This window comes from Protomyctophum parallelum (assembly GCF_964188405.1).
Source record: "Protomyctophum parallelum genome assembly, chromosome: 2".
Taxonomy (NCBI): Eukaryota; Metazoa; Chordata; class Actinopteri; order Myctophiformes; family Myctophidae; genus Protomyctophum; species Protomyctophum parallelum.
The window spans coordinates 43,882,315-43,906,491 of record NC_139699.1 but is presented as its reverse complement, the minus strand read 5'-3'; the positions used below and the strand labels follow the sequence as shown (position 1 = coordinate 43,906,491).

Sequence of the window (24,177 nt, the reverse complement as noted above, 5' to 3'; positions counted from 1 at the left end):
GTTTTTTGAAATTTTGAATTTTTTTTTTAACCTCGTTTTTCATCATTTTTGAACATGGGCTATAGCCCCTACCGTAGGGCATACTATAGCACGCCGTTTTTCATCATTTTTGAGGATTTGAAAACATTTCAAAATTATAGTCCAAAAGGCTCAAGAAGATACAGTATCTGACTGAAATCAAGACAAATGTTGTGGGAGCATTTAAGAGCAGCAAAAAATAAATGGACATTCATTTAGGAAAAAATAAAGTTATAAGTTAAATGTAATCAAAGGATAGCTTACATGCAGGGAATAAAATCGGTCCCTGGAAGACAAAATATATCCCTCATGGAGGTACATTTAAAGAACAGATCACAAACGAGCAACACTCCGCAATTCCTCCGCAATACTCCGCAATTCCTCCGCAACATAGCAGAAGAATGGATTACAAGAGCAATCATTTTTCATCATTTTTGAACATGGGCTATAGCCCCTACCGTAGGGCATACTATAGCACGCAGTTTTTCATAATTGTTGAGGATTAAAAAAAAAAAAAAAAATCCAAAAACATGGGTTATAGCCCATCGTTTTTTGAAATTTTGAAAAAAAAATTTAACCTCGTTTTTCATCATTTTTGAACATGGGCTATAGCCCCTACCGTAGGGCATACTATAGCACGCCGTTTTTCATCATTTTTGAGGATTTGAAAACATTTCAAAATTATAGTCCAAAAGGCTCAAGAAGATACAGTATCTGACTGAAATCAAGACAAATGTTGTGGGAGCATTTAAGAGCAGCAAAAAATAAATGGACATTCATTTAGGAAAAAATAAAGTTATAAGTTAAATGTAATCAAAGGATAGCTTACATGCAGGGAATAAAATCGGTCCCTGGAAGACAAAATATATCCCTCATGGAGGTACATTTAAAGAACAGATCACAAACGAGCAACACTCCGCAATTCCTCCGCAATACTCCGCAATTCCTCCGCAACATAGCAGAAGAATGGATTACAAGAGCAATCATTTTTCATCATTTTTGAACATGGGCTATAGCCCCTACCGTAGGGCATACTATAGCACGCAGTTTTTCATAATTGTTGAGGATTTGAAAAAAATTAAAATTTGCCAAAAACATGGGTTATAGCCCATCGTTTTTTTAAATTTTGAAAAAAAAAATTAACCTCGTTTTTCATCATTTTTGACCATGGGCTATAGCCTATACCGTACGGCATATTATAGCACGCCGTTTTTAATCATTTTTGAGGATTTGAAAAAAAAGAAAAAAAAACAAAAAACATGGGTCATACATAGCCCATCGTTTTTTTTTTTTTTTTTTTTTTCGTTTTTCATTGTTTTTGACCATGGGCTATAGCCTATACCGTACGTACCGTAGCCCATCGTTTTTTGAAAATTTGAAAAAAAAAATTAACCTCGTTTTTCATCATTTTTGACCATTCTCGATGGTACCCACGTGCAGGGCCGCTTTTATAGGGTAGTGCGAATGGTGCCGCCGCACAGGCCTCGTGCTAGGCAGCGTTATTTTCTTTATTTTATTTTATTTAGAAACACTTTCCATCTCAGAGTCAGAGCTAAAATAGGCAGGGGCGGTTATTAGCGCTAAGCACGGCGGCTAGAGGCCCTGAGAGTTGCCCCTGAAAAATATCGCATCGCAGCCCGTTCCGTCGCAGTTGATTTTTCACTGCGGTCGTTTTTTTTTTTTTGAGCAATGGAGAAAACTCTGATGGTGACGTAATAAAGGTAGGTTTCAGATTACATACATGTATACATAGAGGCATTACCTTTCATCCACCCGACACTGAATGCCTATATATGAATGCTTATATATGTATATGTAATTTGTAAGTTGATGAGTAGTATACTGTGGTTACTTGGGTTGTTTTATGTGTATGCCGTAGCTGCAGGATTTGCTTTACAGAGCAATGGAGAAAACTCAGATTTGAGAGTGACGTAATGAAGATATGTACCAATGTCGAGGTATAACTGGCTCTTGATGGTGACGTAATAAAAAGTAGGTTTCAGATTACAAACATGTATACATATAGGCATTACCTTTAATCCACCCGACACTGAAACATATCTCTATTACGTCAACATCGAAAGCCAGTTATACCCTGGCATTGGTAAATATCTTCATTACGTCACTCTCAAATCGTTTTTTCTCCAATACTCTGTAAAGCAGATCATGCAGCCACGGCATACACATCGGCGCACCGGACAAACAACTGTACTTAAGATGTAATTAAGATGCTCTGTACATGATCCCAAGTCCCCATTTAAGAGGCTCCCAGTGTTAAGGCAATTATGTTGATCTGACCTCATCAAACCCTGTACACTCAAGACACACTCCATATATGGCAGTATATACAGAATTAATTCCATGTTGAACTGACCCCCCATGCCAAAGCACCAGTGCTCGCCCAGCAGTCTGCCGTCAACGAGGCGGATGCTTGCACGCAACCTTGCTCTTTAGGGCGAGGTCGATTCTTGCACTTAGGTGTCTTAGTAGTATACAGTATATGTATAAGTGTATGAGCCGCTTGAACTTGAAAGATGTGTGTCATTGATGTGTGTCACAAAAAGGAGGAACAAAGTGTGTCAATCCAGTTCAATAAGGGACATTTGTGCTTTTTGTTTACAAATTAGGGATGATTCCATATTTCGAGGGATGGTTGTCAACCCGAGTGTGAACAGCAACTACAGTATAGTTAGAAGAGAAATATCACGCTTTCACTCAAGTCTGTTTGAATTGAACCGTTTACTGTCTGTTTACAGTCTCAGTTGTAAAATCAATCCTATAAAAAGATGTATTCACTGTATGTCAATATAGTCACCACATATTAAAACTGCAAATCAATGATGCATTAGGGGAAATACCACACCAGTTTCAGTATTCAGCCATGTGACTGAGCCATCCGGAGTCATATGGATGAGACATTGCACACACTTTGTTTCACTATTAGCCAACATTTTCTCCCCTTAGTCAAACTCAAATACACAGTGGGCCAAAATAAAGAAATTGGTACAAGTCGAGGGCCGGACTGTGTTTCAACACACAGGCCATTTTTGGGGAGAGGGGTAGCTGAAAGTTGACCACAAGTGATATACTTTCACTGCTGATCAATAGTGAAGAGAAGACGCATGCTTGCGCTTGCGGGCCCTCAATACGTGACAATGCACTCGCAGTGCATTGTGGGACTTGTAGTATTATGGTGGTCCGTGCAATACACCAGAGGGCCAGTTCTAATACTAATTAAATATCATCCCACGGGCCAAAGATAATTCATTCACAGGCTTGATTTGGCCCCCGGGCCTTGAGTTTGACATATTATGGGGGAAACACTGGTCAATGTAACAACTAAACAGATCAAATTGAGTGGTTTAACCCTCCAAGTAACAGACATTTCCCAGTGTCATGTCCAGAGCACATGACGATACAGACAGTAGCATTAGGTCCAAACATCTCATTTAAAGGAGACACCAGCTTGGAGAGGCAACAGGTATGGTAGCAGGCAGATGAGGACATAGACAGGCTAAATACATTAACACATGACACGTGTAGGCAGGCAGACAGACATACACATAAATAAGTGATTAAACAAACATGGACAGGATATGGTTCAGACAGACAGGTGTGCGTGTGGAAAGGCACAAATTGTTTCCAAATTGAAGGCCAGAGAGGAGTGAAGAGGTAGAATGGACAGAAACTCCAAAAACAATATTGAGTATTAAGTAAACAGGCATTACAGTTTCAATTCGACTATACATCAACTGTGTCTATGTGCCCAACATGTTCCGATAATTGTTCATGGCCCACATGAAAACATCCGACTATAGGTAGTGCATTATTCTAAAGCCACATTCCATTGTACTTCCGCTGTCATTTGAAGTGTTACAATAACAGAATTGTGAGGATTGTCTGGTACTGAAAGTGTCTACACGGAAGTACAGGAACTATCACCCAAAGAAGTTACGTTGCTGTGGAGATCTGCATGTTTACAGGCCTGGTTGACCAGAACTTAAAAAAAGACAGCTACCAGGGGGAAATGGAAGTCCCGCCCTATAGACACTTTCTGACATAGTTCTGTACCAGTCTTTTCTGAGGTCCCAAGTTTGAATAGAACGCATGGCATGCATGTCTCCCCTTGATTTACTGTCTCTCCACTCTCAACATAGAGCACAAAAAGACTAATTGCGGTCCCCTTCAAATTCCCTCCTGGGACCCACGATGCTTTCGTGTTATTGGTGACATCGGCTGGGATGGAGGACTAAACAGTAATGTGTTGATATGAACGGGCCATTACGATGGCCCGTTCATATCATTCTCCTTGGGAGGTGGAAAATCCCCAACCCAACCTGTCACCTGTGGTGTCCCCAAGGTTCAGCCCCACCCTATTCACTTTGAATATGCAGCATATGCGCCCCCTCTGCCATGTCATCGGCGGGTATGGACTATCTTTCCATTGCTAATGCTGATGACGCACATAAAAACATAAACTTAACGCAACCCCTCCCCGCTCTGCTGCCCTACTGTCATCCCCGTCAACATCTTCATCACCTTCATCCACACTCACCATCTGCCTGGAGGAGATAAAGGCATGGATGCATGAAACACACCTTTTTTGCAATTAAAACTGTGCCAGGGACGTATTCCCGTATCTAAATCAACTATGCACTGGTTGCCATGGCCGTAAAGACGTATTAAAAAAAAAAAAAAAAACGCCCTCTCTTTTTTTATAATGGAAGAATTGGCACTCAGAGCCTAAACTGGTGACCACCAGGTGGCGCTGAAGGAGTTAAACTGCTCCAGAACAGACGCCATTCTCATCAGAACCCCACATGACCAGGTTCAATCATGACAGTCATGCAGCAACGTCAGCCTGTTTTGGGACTGCTACATTTACAGTACAGAGCAAACGTATGAATAAATGTTCAGATTTCAAATATAAAGTGCTCACCCGAGTGCCACGGATGTTAGAATTTTGCCGGTCGAATGCACGGCACCAACTGTGCATTCCGCGTTGTTTAATAAAAAGCATTTTTATACGAGCACTCCGGCTATTTTTCTCAAACGGGGAAATATCGAACACGCCCAGTGTATCAGAGTGCAACACACCTCCCAACCAATAGTTGAAAGCCTGGTAAAAAAAACAGCTTGGATAAAAATGCATTTTATTAAACAACGCGGAATGCATGGTTGCTAATAGCCGATCCAGGAAATGTCGATTATCCGTGGCCCCGGGGTGAGCAATTTATATTGATATATATATATATATATATATATATATATATTTATATATGAAATCTGAGCGTTTATGTATGTTTTGTAAATGTAGCAGTTCCCAAAAAGTGTCTAGAAAAGATGAAAAAAATGACCAGCATGACGTTTAAAATCTATTATGGCATACCTGTATTTAGGATTAATCATTGGCCACTTATCCAGTGCTCATTCTGGGAATTATTTCTTATTTCGTAATATACTGTAAAGCCTGGTCACAACTTTCCCTTTTAAATATTTGGACGGTAAACCATAGGGAAAAAAAGTTCCACAAAAGCATTGTGGCAGAGAAAACCTTTGACCGCAGAGAAAACATCTTGTGCAACATTTTGGTCCTAATACCTTGTTGTGGACAGTTTGACTATATTACATGATCTAAGTATTATGTAGAAATTATACAATGAGAATCAGTCTTTTGTTTCCCCGCCTGCATCTGCTCTCACTGGACAGACCTTCTCTGGTGGGAGAGGCAGGTCTAGATGTTTAAGTGTACCGTTTGTGAGCACACTGTCCACTAGTCATCATATGTGACCAGATTTGACTGAGAGCCTGCCATCGCACAAATTCCAGCTTTTCACCAGAGAAAAACTTTTTTCCCCAAAATGAGTTAATAGCACAGGCAGACTCTTCACATACTAGAGCATGTCTGAAATAAGTGTAAGAGTCATGTAAATATGATAAAACAAATGCTTAAACACTGTAGCACCGTGTAATGAGACCACAAAAGTGAACGTTTTCAAGCCTGTTTTCTCAGCTCGCTGTTTCTTTGCAAGACATTACTCTATAAGCCATATCTCTCATAACTGGTGGGTCAAACTGAACAACCAATATGTCAATTTGAAACTAAAACGAAAATTTAAGAAAGAAATCCAATGGCAGGTCCTCAGTCAAATTTGGTTACATGGTATAGTCTATCATATTATAACCATTGTAATAACTACTTGTAAATTAGATCACAACCCTTCCCAACCCCTTATGAAAATACATTCACAGGGCTTCAAGCTCTCCCTCCATTATCCCTTGTTTGTGCACTAGGGGGAGAAGGGCAGTTTAAAACTTTATAAGTACCTTGAGAAGAGTACATCTGTGCACACGCACACACACACACACACACACACACACACACACACACACACACACACACACACACACACACACACACACACACACACACACACACACACACACACACACACACACACACACACACACACACACACACACACACACACACAGTGCAGCTTTCAGCAGCAGACAATGAAAATCTTCACAGTATAAAAATAACTCACAAAGCCATTAAGAAGTAAGTTACATATTAGGCCTGTAGTGGTCCATAGTTGTTCATAGTGGACAGACAGTTGTGTCTGAGCTAAGAGAGAGACTAAAGGTAAAAAAAAATGTTAAGTGTTATTTAGGACCAAAGAGCAAAGAAGGAGGTGTAATAACAGTTCACAACAAACATGATCCTGGACAGCATTTCCAGTATTTCTGCAGGTCCTTAATTCCTGGGAGCAAAAACCCTACACAATAGCAAGTCTGGTCAAGATATTTTGTGAAGCCACTAAGGAAATCGGGACTTTCATGAAAGTTCGCCTGTTGTGGCGCTGTCATTGGGCCCAAAAAAACCCATATCTCCATAGAGGTCCATGTATTTGGGCCCAACTTCACCTAGACTGTATTACCTTAATAAACCTAGTCATGAATACTTTCTGCTTCCAGTCACTAGTTTAAAGTCTCATTTCTCATGTCATAATATTCTTTTTGGAAAATTATGGTCCCATTTATTAAAAAAATGACCATAAAGAGTATATTCTGAGGGGCGTGGCTACCGTTACAGTCTATGATCGGGAGCCACCCCCCGTTCGAGTCAAAATAAAAACCAACAAAGTAGAAGGGGGGAAGTCCCGCCTCGTTGTCTGGGCCAGCCAATGGCCAGCTGGGCCCAAACGGATCTAGAAAGATGGCGATTTACAATTCAAGGACTGACAGGCTTCATTTTACGTCCATATCAGACCCGGAGAACGCTTTGACCATATTCTTTTACAGTCTATGGTCCAGACCAAATTCAGAGTGGTTCACAGCCGTGTTTCATGTCGTTCCACATAGTAGTGCCAGAGATGAAGATGAGCTCCAGATAGAGTGTCTAGATAGTCCAACACCTCCTGTACAGTATGGAGCTGGTATCAAAACCTGTACAGTCCACAGAGTCTCCATGGAGCAAAGGTAACCTTTCGTTTCTTGTGTCTGTTTCAAGACCAAAGTTGGCTCCAGCTTTGTTGTTTGTGTCAGCCAATCAGCATTCTGCCCCGCTGGGCATGATTATCTACTTGCGATGTTGACCGACATATTTCACTCAACAGATAATTCCACCTGGCAAGACCGTTGGTTCAGGTTTGACATGAACCAAACCAGCGTTCAGCTTTCTATTAGCCACACTAGAAGATACCACAGGAAGTTAAACTTACAATGGAGTTCAACGAAGCTTCCTGAAAAGGGTAATAACATTGTGTGAGGGATAAATGACAAGCTGCCGTCAACCTCCTGTTTGTGTCCTCTCAGGCACTGGTACCGTCGTCAACCTCCTGTGTCCTCTCAGGCACTGGTACCGTCGTCCCTGGCAACCTGGCCGTCGCTGGCCGTCGTGCCGTGGGTGATGAGAGGAGGTTGGGCTTCAGACACGTCTCGCTGGCTGCCGCGCCCTGATTGGCTGTCCAGCGGATGGAGGCTGCTGTGAGTGGACAGCGGGTGGTCGAGGCAGGGCATGCTGCCATGGAAACTACGCTGCTCAGCAACGTGTTGGCCTGCAGCGTCAAACCTGTGCCCACAAGACAAGTAGTGGAGCAACATTTATTCCACTATTAAAAATGTAATGTAATGTAAAATAAACAATTAATAATCAGCACCTATTTGGGGCATGTCAGTATAGGTAACAATTTAAAATTATTTAAAAGAGCAAAGATAGTTAATCTACAAGTTTTTGAACGAGAGGCAGGTCAGAAGTCAGAAATTAGTATATTAGTATATCCATCTGATCAAAACCACGGAGAGCGCCCTGGATTAGGAGAGACGAGGCATTCTTTCTGCAGCGGTAAACAGGGAAGTGACCGGACCGCGCATGAACGAGGAGCGAAGAGTATGGTGGCCTTGGAGGCCAACTAAAAAAGAAAATTCAGAATATTCTTCTCTCGTTTGTTTTTTAATGTTTATGCCTTGCTTTTCTTTTCTTTTTTTCTCCATTGTTCTGTAAAGCACTTTGAGCTGCATTTCATGTCATGAAAGGTGCTATACAAATAAAGTTTTATTATTATTATTATTATTAAATCCTGACAGTTTTCTGAAAAACCTTATGTTTCTGTATCAGTGGTGCTCTAATATTTCATATCAAGGACCCCAAAAATTATATGTAATATGCCCCCGCGGCTCCGACCCCCATCTGAAAATATGTTGTTCCAGGGACCTCCCCAGAAGAGAAGCAACGATTTGAGTTAAAATGTTCACTGTAATAATATATATAATATATATTCGAAGATTTGAGGCACATTTTCACAATAAAAAAAAAAATAGCAGACCTACAAGCTCAGCTCAGCTCATAGCGCGGCACCGAGTGCCGCGCTATGAGCTTGTAGATCTGCTATTTTTCAATAGCTAAAGTTTAACATAATGCTTTTAACACACCAAAAGGGGTTCCCGCCCAAAATAGACACAACAATAAGAACATAATTGATAGTCACAAAGAAGAATGGTGAGGAGGAGAGAAGAAGAAAGATGAGAGAAGGAGAGAATATGAATAAAAAGAGGGGAGAAAAAAAAAGATCAGGAGGAGAAAAAAAATGCGAGGAGTTAAGTCATGGATTCATGGATGATAAAACCTATACGCAATCTAATTCCCGCCCTACCTGTTGTCACGGGAACGCTGCAGGCTGCCATGGTAACTGGCCTTGCTGTGGACGCTGCTGGGTTTGCTCCTGGCGGGAGGGTCGTCCAGGATAGCCAGCTGGGTGGAGGAGGCGTGGGTGGAGGTGCCCTGGATGGAGGTGCAACAATTAAGTAAACTGATCAATTTGAAAAAGAAAACGATAATCGGTTTGCATAAAAATGATAGATAGGGGGGGGGGGGGGGGGGGTTAATCAGACTAAATTATTTAGTGAATTATAAAAATGTTTTCATGTCGATCCTTTGATATATATATATATAAATTGAAGTGCTTGTACATTATCCTATTAATCGTGTGTGTGTGTGTGTGTGTGTGTGTGTGTGTGTGTGTGTTACCTGTGTTGATGTTCCTCTGGACTTCCTGATGATGGGGGTCTGTGGGTCACGCAGCAGGGACTGGACAAAGTCGGGCTGATCCTGGATCTGCCGAGACTCATTGACCCCACTGCTGTAGAGAGGGGATGAGCGGAGGAGGGGTGAGAGAGAGATGAGAAGAGAAGAGATGAAAGGAGAGGTAGACAGAGGGAGAACCTTTGACTTATGGCTCGTACACTACACACTGCACGATATGTGCTCTGATTATGCTGTCGGGGACCTGGTTTGGTGCTGGTTTGGTTTAACGCTGGTGTGAAATACATAACGATCTGATGACTCGCCAGTAAATAAATAAATAACTTTGATGAATGATAACCTGAAAGAACAGCAAAGAACTTGATGCCACAGTTTAAAAACCCTGTTCGGGACACACCCCATGTTCCTAATATATTGGCGAATTTGAATTCATTTTAATACTCAGTTTATAGCCACTTAAAACTGAATGCATTTTATTTTACCAGGGTCCTGCAGGGTACTATGCTTAACTATGACATGCGGGTCCTGCAGGGTACTATGCTTAACTATGACATGCCCGCCATAGGGACGGCCAGGGTTCACACGGTTAAACTTGGATAAGATACACTCACAAAATGGAATATGGATATGGTGTCCTTACTTCTTGCGTCTGCGTCCGTGCAGGAAGCTGGCCCATTCGAAGCAGGTCTTCTTGCTGCCCACCCAGAACACGGAGGGAATGCCCACCACCAGCATCATCAGATACTTCAACAGGAACAACACCAGGAGGGGTCGACTGGTCTGCTCAACCTGACCAATGTACAAGATGGTATTATTATTAACACATTAACACCATGACGGATCTGACTGGAACACATCGACCCTCCAGCAGAGAAAAGTGGTCGACTACACGATTACATTACATTGTGTGTGTCTAAATACAGACGGCGCCTTTAACATATTTAGACCTAATTTTAACAACAACTTTGAAATACACGCACGCACGCACACACACACAAAAAGAGCAGACACACAAAAAGAGCAGATCTACAAGCTCATATCACGTCACTTCGTGCCAACACTGCGAGCTTGTACATAATTATGCTATTTTTGAAAATATCGTGCGTGAGAGCGAAAAGTGTGAGAACCAGGCATTTGTGGAATCAGTCTCAGGCCTAAATGGGTTAAGGCTTAATGGCTTAAGGTAATAACACACAGAGTAGTTTCTTTATGAGATTAATTCACACAGAAATATATTTGGAACTATTGTTTGTGGCGTGGGTATACAGCAATCCCCTTTTAATTTTACACTCAGTGTTATGGAACTCAGAAGCGGGTGGAAGATCCAAATGCAGCCACAACACTTGGAACCTCTAGGTTGGTCATGCACCAACCTAGAGCCACATGTTGCTGTGGGATGGCATCCCATTCAGTATTTTAGCCGTGACGTGAGCGCCCCCTCCAGAGAAACTTCCGGGTCCTACTTTTGTGTCCCCATAGATTTATACTGTGACTCTCCGTCGGACTACATCTGAGACGAAAACAACCACGAAAGTCTCATTTTACCGCTTTCCTCGCAACAACAAAGCTGCTGCTCTCCCAAATCTGGCTGTGACAGGCCGTCTGGCCCCACACTGGATACTATCGCCATTTTATTTCATTGTGTCAACTAAATCCTCATTAATTGCAAACTAGATTCAACATACTCAAGCCTGCACACATTCTAAATATGCCCCCGAAATATTGTACTGAGCAAATGGACTGTTATAACCTTCAAAAATAATAACTCTTTCAGCACCACCTGGTGGTCACCAGTTTAGGCTCTGAGTGCCAATTCTCCCATTATAAAGAAAGAAAGAATTTGTAATTATATTATGCATGTAATGTGCATGTCATCACCTGTACACCAGATTACACCATAAAATATGGATTTTTTTTTTAATTCCCAAGGGGATACGTCTTGACGCCCGTGGCATCCATTACAAAGACTTCAATTAGACGTCTTGACGTTTTTGGCTACTAAACAGTTTTAATAGACTTTATTGTCTCCACATCATATATTTTCTGTACAAAACATTAATAATTCTACTTTAGTTGGAATTATTAAGACCCATTTTAACCTTCAATGGCTTCCTTTCTGAAAAATAACGTCATTGTAAAAAGCCGTCTATTATTCATCTTCACCTCAGTATTTCTGGTACGTGCGAAGAACGCTGTAACTCAACAAATGATGACAAGTTCTGTCTTGCCTCTGAGAGAGATACTGCCCCACACCACACCGCACCGCACCGCACCGCACCGCACCATACCATACCAGTGAAATCAATAAAGTGTAAAAACAGCCAATATGTGTTGTTTTTCCTTATTACTACTGTGTGAGAGTGCAATCATCCAAACCACTAAGCAACTCAAAGCAATGGTGGATAACAACCACTTGCCATTTTGGCACATTGTTTGGAGGCGCTACGCACACGCTTAGCTGTGTTGCTCATTCCACGAACGCCCGATCCTTACAAGCTATAACTCGTTGTAAAGGTAACTAATCAACGGTTAAAATGATATAAAACACAATACGAATTGATATTATTAAAGTGGAGAAATAATGGACAAAAGTTAAGATTCCGAACTTTTGTTTTGCCGAGTTTATATGAATGTTGTTGTTTTTTTTATGTGAAATAATCGCCTGTGATCTTCTTATTTAGCCAGTAAAAACTACAAGTAAACTAACTAAAAACACAAGTAGACCTCAGTGATGTAAACAATCCTGAATTACAATGACATATAAAGAGTCTGTTCAGATGCATGCACAGCACAGTCCACACACACACACACACACACACACACACACACACACAGATGCATGCACAGCACAGTCCACACACACACACACACACACACAGATGCATGCACAGCACAGCGCACGCATACATGCAACATAAGAACGAGCACCTGTCACTTCCCCAGATGCCCTACAGTCACTCATAACATGACCCCACACACACACACACACACACACACGCGCACACACACACACGCGCGCGCGCGCGCGCGCGCGCGCGCTCGCTCGCTCGCTCGCTCGCACACACTCGTAGACAGTCCATTAGCTTCCATTCAGTCCATAACATAACCCTGACCTTTACCTACAAGCCGTGACCCTAACCAACTACGACTGTATAAGAGTTTTATTTTGACATGTAATCTTTTAGATGTGATAGATCAAGAGTTTTCACCACCTCTTCATGTGTGTGCACAGCTGCGTGCAGACAGACAGACCTGCACATTAGCATGCTTATTCATTTAGTGATTGACTTTACAAAGCCCCCTGCCTGCCTTGCACCCCCACCGTCATTATGCCACTACAAAGAGATGAAACAGCACAGACAGCAGAGCATGAAGGAGCACGCTAGTACGCTACAACCAGTGGTTCCCAAAGTGGGGTCCGGGGACCCCCAGGGGTACTTGAGGGAGTTCCAGGGGGAACCCGGCTAAATGATAGTTTGGAACCAAATGGACCCTTAAGGGTCTGTAACTCAGAGAGTGTTCCATTTGTACGCTCTCAGAGTTAAATTAGCATTGATATTACAATACAAATTGGGGGTCCCAGAGATAGAAATGCTATTAAATGGGGGTCCGTAGACTAATGCATGTCAAACTGGGGGTCCTGGAAATTAAACAGGTTGAAAATCACTGCTAAAGCCATACAAATCTTCTCTTATTGGGGTCCCTGGATATCTTTTCAAATGGGGATCCGCGGGCTATTTAGTGTCAATTTGGGGGTCCTTGACATGACAAAGTTTGGGAACCACTGCGCTACACAGAGAACACAAAGAGTTTCCAAACGGTTTAGCCCGTGACCCAAAAGAAAAGGATAATTTCTATAATTTGTTTGTTTATGGAATATCTTTCATTTTTCTTCATGAAATAACTGAAACAAATGATTGAAATTGTTTTTAATTCATGAAATGTATTGCTTTTTCTTTTCTTTTCTTAAAACGTTTTTTGAAATGTTTTGAAATAATAGAAAATGTAGGAGAGAAAATAATAAAGGGACCCATAAAAAGTGTTTAGGAAACAGTGGTAGAGAAGGGAATGGAACCAGATTATTTTGAAAATCTAGTTTGGAAAGCTAGTGTGGAAAATAGCAGATCTACAAGCTCACAAGTCTGGGTGAGCTTGTAGATCTGCTATTTTCAAACAGGCGATGTATCTAGGGGGTCAAAGTGGTTTTTTAAACAGATTTTTATTCTTTATTGGACCCTCTGGAACCCCCTCAACGACCCCAGGGAGTTAACAAACTCCACTTGGAGAACAACTGGCATGCACACATACAGTACAGGACAGATAGCAGAGAGAGAGAGAGAGATGTGAGAGGAGTTCAGTGTCTCTCTAACCTTGTACGGACAGGGGATGTGGTATCGTTTGCAGTTCTCTTCGATCCAGGTGGTCTCCCAGTGGCCCCGGAAGCTGTGCTCGTAGAGGTAGCAGCCGATGACGGTCAGCAGGGGCACCAGGTAGAGCACAGAGAATACGCCGATGCGGATCATGAACTTGACCAGTTTGGTTTGGTTCTCCTTCTCCAGAGGGATCTCCATGCGAACGCGGTTCAGAGCCACGATCCCCACCAGCAACAGGGACACGCCCACCTGAGGAAGAGGAGGAGGAGGAGATTAGATTAGCCCATCTATAGGCCTGACGTCGAAATAAGAAAAACGTTCGCTCTCTGAAAGAATATATATCCAAAGATTTGTGCCGCATTTGTATACGATTTTTCAAAAATAGCAGACCTACAACTCGGTGGTGCTCTATGTAGCTTGTAGATCTGCTATTTTTCAATGGGGGGAGAGCATAGTGACGCGTTCGTACAGTAGGATTTTGGTTTATTTGGGCGCCATCTTGCTGCCTACATGTAGGCAAGTAGGACGCTATGCTACTTGGCTGCCAGTCTGTAGTTCGTAAATTTGCTTGTCAGTGACACTGGTGTGTATTCTGTCACTGCAGTACACCGTCTTCCATCTCTCTACTATCTTTGACTTGTCACAACTCTTCCACTCTATGGCTCTGGATCGACGGTGGTATTATTATTATTCGTCGTTAGAAAATGTTCTGGTGTTCTGATCTGATAGCCGCCTCCCCTCCCCTCACGTCAAAACAGTTCTTAACGTTTACATCTTACTTGACGAGAAGACATGTGGACATCCTTATGGAACCAGGGATACAGGGAAAAACACCACGAGAGTGACGAGTGATCAGTCAAACATGTGTTCTCTCCGTAGTAAATAAATAATCTGTCTGTAGCGATCTCACCATTATTATTTTTAATACACTGTCCTCGTTAGAAGTTAGTTAGTCTTGTTAGGTTGTGTTTACATTTGCACTGTGGCACAGCTTCAATATGTCATAAGTCTCGCGTTGCATATCGCTCTGGCCAGAATTGGTCCGGAGTACATCGTCCCGAGAGATTCCAGATTCACCCTTCTGGCAGCAATGCAAACGTTGTCCAGCAGGGGGAGTGGTTTCACCAGTCATTTACATTTTTAATCACCCTCTGGTAGATACATAGTGGACCAGAATTAAAGTATTAAAGTATCCTATGAGTTGTAGTCTATGGGCTAATTAACATGCAATACCAATGGTATGGTTTGTTAAAGTGCTATTGTAGTAAGTGTTATTCATGGTTAAATGGTTGAATGCATTAAAACCGGGAAAGCATCCGTTCCATTTAACATTTTAGCGTTGTCTATTTAAAAACAGCAGATATACAAGCTATCTGCTATTTCTCAAAAAAATTGGAAAATCTTGAAGTGTTTTGCAAAATGATACTTTAGAATTCACGGAAAAGTTTGAGAACTACTGATTTAGAAGGCATTTGTAGAAGGTATACTGCAGTGATACTGTACTTTCTGAGATTTTGAAGTTGATTATCTTTGCCCATGAAGCTTTCAGAAGGTTCCTTCCATGACTATCATCATCCATCATCTCAGAGTTCTTTGACATCTGAAACATTTTCTAAATATGAATTTCAGCACATGCTACTTCTGTCCCTTTTTCCTTCAGTCATGCTAGTGTTAATGGGTGTTGCATGCAGTATTGCCGTTTAACCCATTTAAACCTGGGAACGATTCTACAAAATGTCTTCTAAATCCTGACAGTTTTCTGAAAGACCCCATGTTTCTATGTCAGTCGTTCTCAAACATTTTCATGTCAAGGACCCCCAAATATACTGTATTATATGTAATTGGCCGCCGACCCCCATCTGAAAATATGTTGTTCCAGGGACCCCCTAGAAGCAAAGATTTGAGTGAAAAAAAAACGTTCGCTCTGAAAGAATATATATTCAAAGATTTGCACCACATTACCATGGTTTTTCAAAAATAGCAGACCTACATGAGCTTGTATAGATCTGCTATTTTTCAATAGCTAAAGTATAACCAACGCCAAAAGGGGTTCCCACCCAAAACGGGTTTTAAGAGACTCACAGCCACGTTGAGGCAGAGTGGAGCCAGGACGAACCATCTCAGCGCGTCCATGTCGTACAGTCCTACGAAACACACGCCACTGATGCCGTCGCCCTCCGTCTTGTTGAGGGCCAGCAGGGTGACGGTCAGGGCCCCCGGGAGGCCCCAGGCGCAGGCGTGGAACAGCAGGGCCTTCTTCTCGATGGCCTCGCTGCCCCACTTGGGCACGGCGGCCAGGAACCAGGTGATGGTGAGGATGACCCACCACACGCTGCCGGCCATGGTGAAGAAATACAGCACCATGAAGAACAGAGTGCAGAACTGAAGGAGACACACACACACACACACACACACACACAGAAAGACAATTATCATTACGAAACCCATTTAGACCGGAGGACGGTTCTACAAATGCCTTCTAAATACTGACAAGTTTTCTTGAAAAATCCTATGTTTCTATGTGTCAGTCGTTCTCATACATTTTCATGTCAAGGACCCCCAGAAATATACGTAATTGGCCCGCCGACCCCCATCTGAAAATATGTTTGTTCCAGGGACCCCCAGGAACAAAGATGAGTTAAAAACGTTCGCTCTGAAAGAATATATATTCAAAGATTTGCACTACATTTTCAATTTTTTTCCAAAATAGCAGACCTACAAGCTACGAGCTTGTAGGTCTGCTATTTTATAAATAAATAAATATATTCTAGCGATAATGGAGTGAAATGAAATGAAAAGGCTACAAAGACATTTATTTTCACTTAAAAAGAGGAAAAAAATCTCAATAGCAAAAATGGCAGATCTACAAGCGTACAATGTCAAAGTAGTGCATTCATTTATGCGACAAAAAGGTTGAAATATGGAGACAGTATCAAAATTAAAAACTCTTCTACTATATATAGTATAATTACACAGATTGTAATTATAATATATAATTACACAGATTATTCACGTGAAAGCTTTCCTGTTGGGACAGGAAGTGAGCTCACCTTGTTGTGAGAACCCTGTGTTATGGTAGAAGACCTGAAGTGGGCGGGGCTTGCTGCGTTACATGCCACCCTGTCCTCCAATAGGAAGCCCAGGAAGAACACCAGCGAGACCATGACATAGCACACGGCGTAGAAGATGATTGGTCGTTCAGGGTAGCGAAACCTGAAGGCGATACATAAAATAATATATATAAATATATTAATTAATTAATTAAAATGTACATTTGGATTATAAACTGGTGTTGGTTGGTCGTGATTGGGGACTGGGAAGGAGGGAGTCCATTTTCATGTTCGCTAAACACACGACTTTGTGATTGTTTGCGAAAAGTTAGAATCAGAATGATCTTTTACCCACTACTCCTGTAAACCTGTGATGTGACAAATCACAGGTTTACAGGAGGTGGGTAAATATTTTTTGCACATTCTCATGAGAGAGAGAGAGGATGGCGGTTAAGTGAGAGCAAATAAAGATAGGCCTATATACATATAGAGATAGTGTACAGTATGTAATAGCAGGCATGTACATGTTTAGAGCATTAGCATATTATGCAGGTGTGCACATGCATGATCAGTTGATTTAATAAATTACACAAATAGAGTTTGTCATTGATTATAAAAGTCTTCTCATACACAACTAGTCGATTATTCAACTAGTCAACCTTGTTGGTACTAGTTTAGTTGAAAAAAGGCGTTAACCCATTTTGGTGTTTTAAAGGTATATTCAGTGATTTCACTTAATTCAAATATCACTTATTTTTTTGTTTTGTTGTGATAATCCTCCCTACTATAGAGTGTGCTGGCCATATAAGGAGTTCCTCCCTGTCCCCAGTTAACGCCTGGGGGTCAAAAAACCTTAGGTTTCGTTTTTGACTCTCTATCCTGATTGGACGAAAGGCTGGGTCCCACAGCCAAAAACGAAACCTAAGGTTTTTTGAGTGAAATCACTGAATATACCTTTAAACATTGTGTTATAATTTAGCAATTGAAAAATAGCAGATCTACAAGCTCATAGCGCGGTGGCGCACTACGAGCTTGTAGGTCTGCTATTTTTGAAAATTCAAAATGTGGCGTAAATCTTTGAAGTTTGAATATATATTCTTTCAAAGTGAATGTTTTTAACTCAGGTCTTAATGGGTTAAACAACTAGACTAGTCGACTAGTAAACTAGGCAACTAGTCAACTAGTAAAAATCACTAGAAGTGAAAGCCCTATATCATAACACCGTACATTGTTATCGAGTCGATACAGACCCCCCAGAGAAGGGGATGAAATGCGACACCGTCCTGACCTGGTGACGTCGATGAGGAACGTGAGGAAGGTGAAGAGCGTCGCCGACAGGCAGACGATGGACACCACGCCGATGACGTAGCGGGCGAGCGTCAGCTCCTGCCGGCTGAAGAACATGGAGGGGCAGGGGGCAGAGCAGTCCTTCCTGCCCAGGAAGGTGTAGCCCAGCTCGGGATCCACCTTCAGCTCCCTGGGGCACCAGAAGCCGTAGTCCCTCTGGACGGTCAGGGACGACTGGTCCGTGGGGTCCGAGGCGGACAGCATGTCCTCCACGCGGGGATAGGCCTCGTCACAGTCTGGGAACCTTGAGGAGTCAAGAGATATACACAACGGTGTTGTTTTTGGCAGCACATTTTGATTTTAGTTTTAGTCATATATAGGGCTAGATTAAGCGAGTCCAATAATATTATAGTTTTAAGAGGTGGAGGCGTGGGCAATGTCATAATACAATTATGGACATGGTAAGAAGCGCTTTCGACACCCCGTGGAGTGCGCAAAACGGCCTTGAATTAGTCATGGGAGTGTTTAAGGAGTGTTTGCGACGTACCCAATCAACATGTCCGTACTATTCTCTTTACCAGTCAGCTGATGTCACATACGGAATGCGCTCTTTCCTGCTGGTGGTATTACATTTCTGCAGGCTGGCACCATAGACATGACATGACTTTGTCACATTTGGGTTAATTATTCCTATTGCACTGCATGCGGTCACCTTTATGCCTCAAAAGAACAGACCCACCTATACCTTTCAGATCGGAATGGAACTGCGAGTAGATACCATATGACTGGCAAATTGGCAATCCATGCGTAATGTTCCCAGAATCGTCTAACCCCCGAACATACAAGTTCTTTGATATTGTTTAATTCGATAACAATAGAACCATGTACCATACAGTGAATGAAAGCAAGATTCCTAAGGAATATGGAGATTTTTACATTAAAAAAAAAACGGTTGAGAAATGAGAGAACCATGAGTGTTTAGGCTAATATCAACGTTTTTTTATGAAAGACAAACGGGCTGTGAAGAGCTCACCCTCCCGACACGGAGGAAATATAGCCTAGTGCATGCAGGTATATGCACTGTTGCACACACGCTCTTTATTTGTTTCTATTGAAAAACACCAGTAAAATAACATTTATTATATTTTATTTCATTCAAGTCACGACGAAGGAATGAGTTGAAATGCCACCGGCACCTACTGCGTGCTGCGTAATGCTGTGGCCCCGATGTTATGGTCTTCGCTCGTAGCATTTTATTGAAGAAAAGCTAACTTTTCAAGGATTATGGAGATGTTTTAATATTAAAAGATTATTGAGAATTGAGCGAACAATGACCAATTCAAATATCAACTTTCATATCATCTTTACCATAAAGCTCTGAGCTCAAAGACCTCTGTTGCCATGTCTCATAGAAACAAGTAAATAGGTCTATAAAAATAATCCCAAAATAAGCTCAACTGTATGTATAAGGGTCTGTAACCTATTTTAAATAAAGTGCCATGTTTTTATTTTCTAGATAGTGAGTCTGCCATATCCAGATTAATCTTAATGACACATTAAAATTAAAAAACACATTTTGATTGTCCACAAATATAAAGTTCTTCCTTCTTTTTAAATATTTTCTTGCACATTGTTATAATGATCATTATATATCCCCCTGCAGTCATAGTTCATAGTTTTAATTAATTAATGTGATGCATTGTGAGCTGGTATATCTGCTATTTTCAAAAGTAATCTTGGAAAAAAGTGACAATTGTGGAATATTTTTGAAACATTGTATTGAAACATTTAAAAACACAAATCTGTCATGGGGGTCACTGGCCCAAAATATTTTTGGATTAGCCGTCCTTAGTTGGGCAAATGCATGGGAATGTCGCTGTGTGAGGATCACTGGTTTAAACAACATTAGGAGAAAAGCCCAAATTAACACTTTATAAACAAGAAAAGCAACCACAACTACCAAGCAACTTTACAGAAAAAGAAGCCGCTTATAATAAACAGACATGGCAACACTCCAGCAGCGCCCAGAGCCGCTCAAGTGTAAAATCAAAAAGTGCTTTTTGCATTTAAGAGGTGGTCAGACCCACGTCGAATCGTTATGCGCTGAGTGTTTTTAGGTCAAGGGGCTTAATAGCAAATTGCGCAAAGCGAAAATAATTAACATATGGACACTCCCACAATTCTAAAATATTCAGGAACGTCGTATGCCATATGTGTGTGTGTTCAACACGGGGCGATACGGCTTCCATAATACGAAAGGGCGCAGAGCGAGGCCAATTTATGTATTACCACATTTGTTTAGTAATATTATTGGACTCGCTTAATCTAGCCCTATAGTTTCTTCACATTTTAGTCACGTGGAATGTTTATGTTTTATGACAAATTTTAGTCGACTAAATATCATAAGATTCTATCGACTAAATATCATAAGATTATAGTCGACTAAAACTACAGTTGATTTAGTCGACTAAAATATATTTTGGTGGGCCTTCATGCGGTCGCAATGACGTGCTGTGAGCTTGTGAGCTTTCAGCATGCAACCAAGTGTAAAATGACTTATGCTGGATCTCTTGTCCACTAGTCCCCTTCCTAGAATTGTTGTCTAGTGTTAAGCTGTTGACGAAATTGTCAGTACATTTAGTCTTAGTTTTAGTCATCATAGCTTAGTTTTCATTTTGTTTCCATTTAGTTTTCGTCAGTGAAAAAAGGTAGTCGACGGACATTTTTTGACAAAAAACACTGGATACACATACATAAAGTCTCCACGTTGTTGGGGCGGAAATCCTGCATGTTTAAAACCATTAATTACTTTTCAGGAAAATGGAACAAAAAAAAGTTCACAAATAGTGCGTTTGGATCAGCAAAAAAAAACAAAAAACAAAACCATCTCGATACCCTTCTATAACGGAATGATGGCATCAAGTGACCAAAGAAAAGTAGAAAGATGTAGATACAAGGTTTCTGCCCGAGAGCGAGGATATTACTTTATATCTGATCTTAGATTGCTGAGCACATTAAGGCCCCAGAGGGGTATAAAGATAAAGAGTCCAAGTGTCAGAGATGAGAAAAGATAGGAGGGAGGGAGGGAGGAAGAAGTGGTGGAAAAATACACAATACAGTACAAAAGGTATACTCGAGTAAATGTACACCATTGGAAGGAATGAGGGAAGAGGAGAAGGGGGTGTGAACTTAAAAGAGAAGGGGGGGGGGGGGGGGTGAGGGAGTGCGAGACGGAGGAGATGCTGTGGATCTGGCGTGGGTCCAACACAAGCAGTACGGGATAGAAACAGATCCCTTTGAACAGACCCACTCAACACTACCACTACAGTGGATCGGAATCATTCAACACATTTAAGCCATTTAGACCTGAGGCCAATTTGGGGAAAAACTGTTTTCTGAAAAACCCATGTTTCTATGTCAGTGGTTCTCAACCTTTCCATGTCAAGGACCCCCGGAATTATTTGTATTTGGTAGCGGACCCCCATCTGAAAATATGTTGTTCCAGGGACCCACCCCCCCCCCCCCCCTTCCAGAAGCAAAGATTTGAGTTAAAAATGCTCTGAAAGAATATAAATGTAAAGATTTGCACCACATTTTCACGATAAAAAAAATATATAGCAGATCTACAAGCTTGTAGCGCGGCACTAAAAGGGTTTCCCGTTCAGAATGGGTTAAGCCATTAGAAGTGCAAAACATCAGTTTGAAAAGTAGTTACATGGTGAGATTAAGTATCAAGGATTAGGATTATGCTTTGAATGTTGCAGCAATTTTGGTGTTTTAACTATAAGCATTATGTTATAATTTAGCTATTGAAAAATAGCAGATCTACAAGCTCACGATCTTGTAGGTCTGCTATTTTTGAAAAATCGTAAAAATGCGGCACAGATCTTTGAATATATATTCTTTCAGAGCCTAAATGTGTTTTAAAACGCCAAAGAGTCCTCACACCTATACGTCACACCGCCGATCCGACCCATTACGATACGTCCGAGTCATCATAGCATATGGAGAACTCTGTATCCTTCTGGTCAAAGCAGACCAGAGGTAGAAAACTGTCGTTCCCTGATGTCATCGCTAGGGACACACGTATGCATCAGTAAGCAGGAACTGGGGATGGTAATGAAGGACCGGGAAGTCTGGCGTGGCATTGTGAAATACATGATCTCGACCGCAGTCGAAAAATGATGATGATGACATTCATTCATACATTGGGATGCACTAGTATGTACCTCACACACACACACACACACACACACACACACACACACACACACACACACACACACACACACACACACACACACACACACACACACACACACACACACACACACACACACACACACACACACACACACACACACACCTGTTGCACTCTATCTCGTCCGGCCAGGTGACGCCAAACATCTCCATCAGTGAGTAACAGTCCTCTTTGGCTCTTCTGCAGAGTGCCCGGCAGGGCAGAGACACGCGGCCATACTCGGTGCACACGGGCGCATACAGCGCACACAGGAACATCCTCACATCTGGACTGCACACCAGGTTCACCATGGGATGGAACGGCTGGAACACAAAGAAGAAGAAACAGGGTTAGACATTGTGTGGAGTGTGGGGGAGTGTACAGTCCAAACCCCTTCCGATACATCATCGAGTTTTCGAGTGGGCCCTAACACAAATGTATATAAAATATATAAATACACAGAACAGTACAATACGAATGCAGCCACACAAACAGACAAAAGCTCTCCCAAACCTAGCCCACAACGCATGATCACCCCCAAAATACAATACAATACTTCTACTCTACTCTAAGAAGTACAAGTAAAGACTTCATGACTGAAATGAAGGAGGGAGAAAGCCTAGGTGTGGAAAGAAAGGAATTAAGGGAGAGGCAATAGAACTTGTATTTAGTCTCCCTGCTCTCCTACCGAGACACTTAGATCGTGTCAAAGGTCATGTCTCCCAATGGTAAACATTTTAGCACTTGCGCAGGAAACCATTCGGTGTAGAATAGGAACGTTGCATATAGTGCAGCTTTAAGTAAAACTAGCAATACCACTTTTACTTGTAAAAGTCCTGTATTTAAAATATGTAAAAGTAAATATATTAAACATGTATTTATAGATACCAAAGCAAGTACAACAAAAATGAAACTTTCTGATCTATAAGCTACAAACTCACAACGCATCCCAATGCAACACTTAGCCTGATGTATAACATATGGTTTAAGTGGATAATGCATGTTAAAGGGATATTTCACCACTGGAAGAAACTCAATGTTAATAGTATTTGTATAGTAGATAACAGTAGCACAATTTGAAATTTGCACCCTATGGCCAGAAAAATAAGTCTGTGTGTTTGACTGGACTGCTGAATTCATACAATTTAGTGCACTGCCCCTCCTTGTGGAGGTGTGACTTGTAGTTCAGGAAGGAAGTGAGACCACATGTTCATGGCAAATTTTGGTCATGAACATTGCGCCTTGACTAAAATATCAAAAAAACACATATTGCACACATAGAAACGCCCTAAACATCTTAAGGGAGAAGTGGCCCTTTAATAATCTAAATCTGCAAGGTAACTACTAACTAAAGCTGTCAGCCTCTGTGTCTCTACTATGCAATGTGGTGAGTAGTACAAGTTTAAAGTATCACAAAAAGGCAAACACTCAAGTAAAGTAAATGTACCACTACTTGAGTAGGAGGTTGAGACTAGTGAAGAAGAGAGGGGAGATGAGAGTAAGGTGAGATAGAAGAGTAAAAGCTCTGTCTGTCTGTCTGTCTGTCCCCCACACGCACACACACATTTATACTTTCTCATGCTGGATCTTGATGTTAGTGGAACCAGTTTGACAAGAACATGATGACAGCTGTCATGTGCACTAGTCACACGCACGCACACGCAC

At 41.6% G+C, this 24,177-nt stretch overlaps 1 protein-coding gene across 1 annotated transcript in view; it reads right to left on the bottom strand.

The window, feature by feature from the left end:
* Positions 1 to 7,866: 7,866 nt before the first annotated feature.
* Positions 7,867 to 24,177, bottom strand: part of fzd3b (frizzled class receptor 3b) — a 52,384-nt gene continuing 36,073 nt past the window's right edge. Inside the window, exons 2-10 of the mRNA XM_083760141.1 lie at positions 22,639 to 22,835; positions 18,274 to 18,576; positions 16,986 to 17,148; positions 16,018 to 16,317; positions 13,933 to 14,184; positions 10,203 to 10,351; positions 9,548 to 9,659; positions 9,174 to 9,301; positions 7,867 to 8,092 (exon numbers count right to left, since the gene is read on the bottom strand). Coding sequence (XP_083616267.1) covers positions 7,870 to 8,092; positions 9,174 to 9,301; positions 9,548 to 9,659; positions 10,203 to 10,351; positions 13,933 to 14,184; positions 16,018 to 16,317; positions 16,986 to 17,148; positions 18,274 to 18,576; positions 22,639 to 22,835 — 1,827 coding nt within the window. The 3' untranslated portion in view covers positions 7,867 to 7,869. The remainder of the gene's footprint in view (positions 8,093 to 9,173; positions 9,302 to 9,547; positions 9,660 to 10,202; positions 10,352 to 13,932; positions 14,185 to 16,017; positions 16,318 to 16,985; positions 17,149 to 18,273; positions 18,577 to 22,638; positions 22,836 to 24,177) is intronic.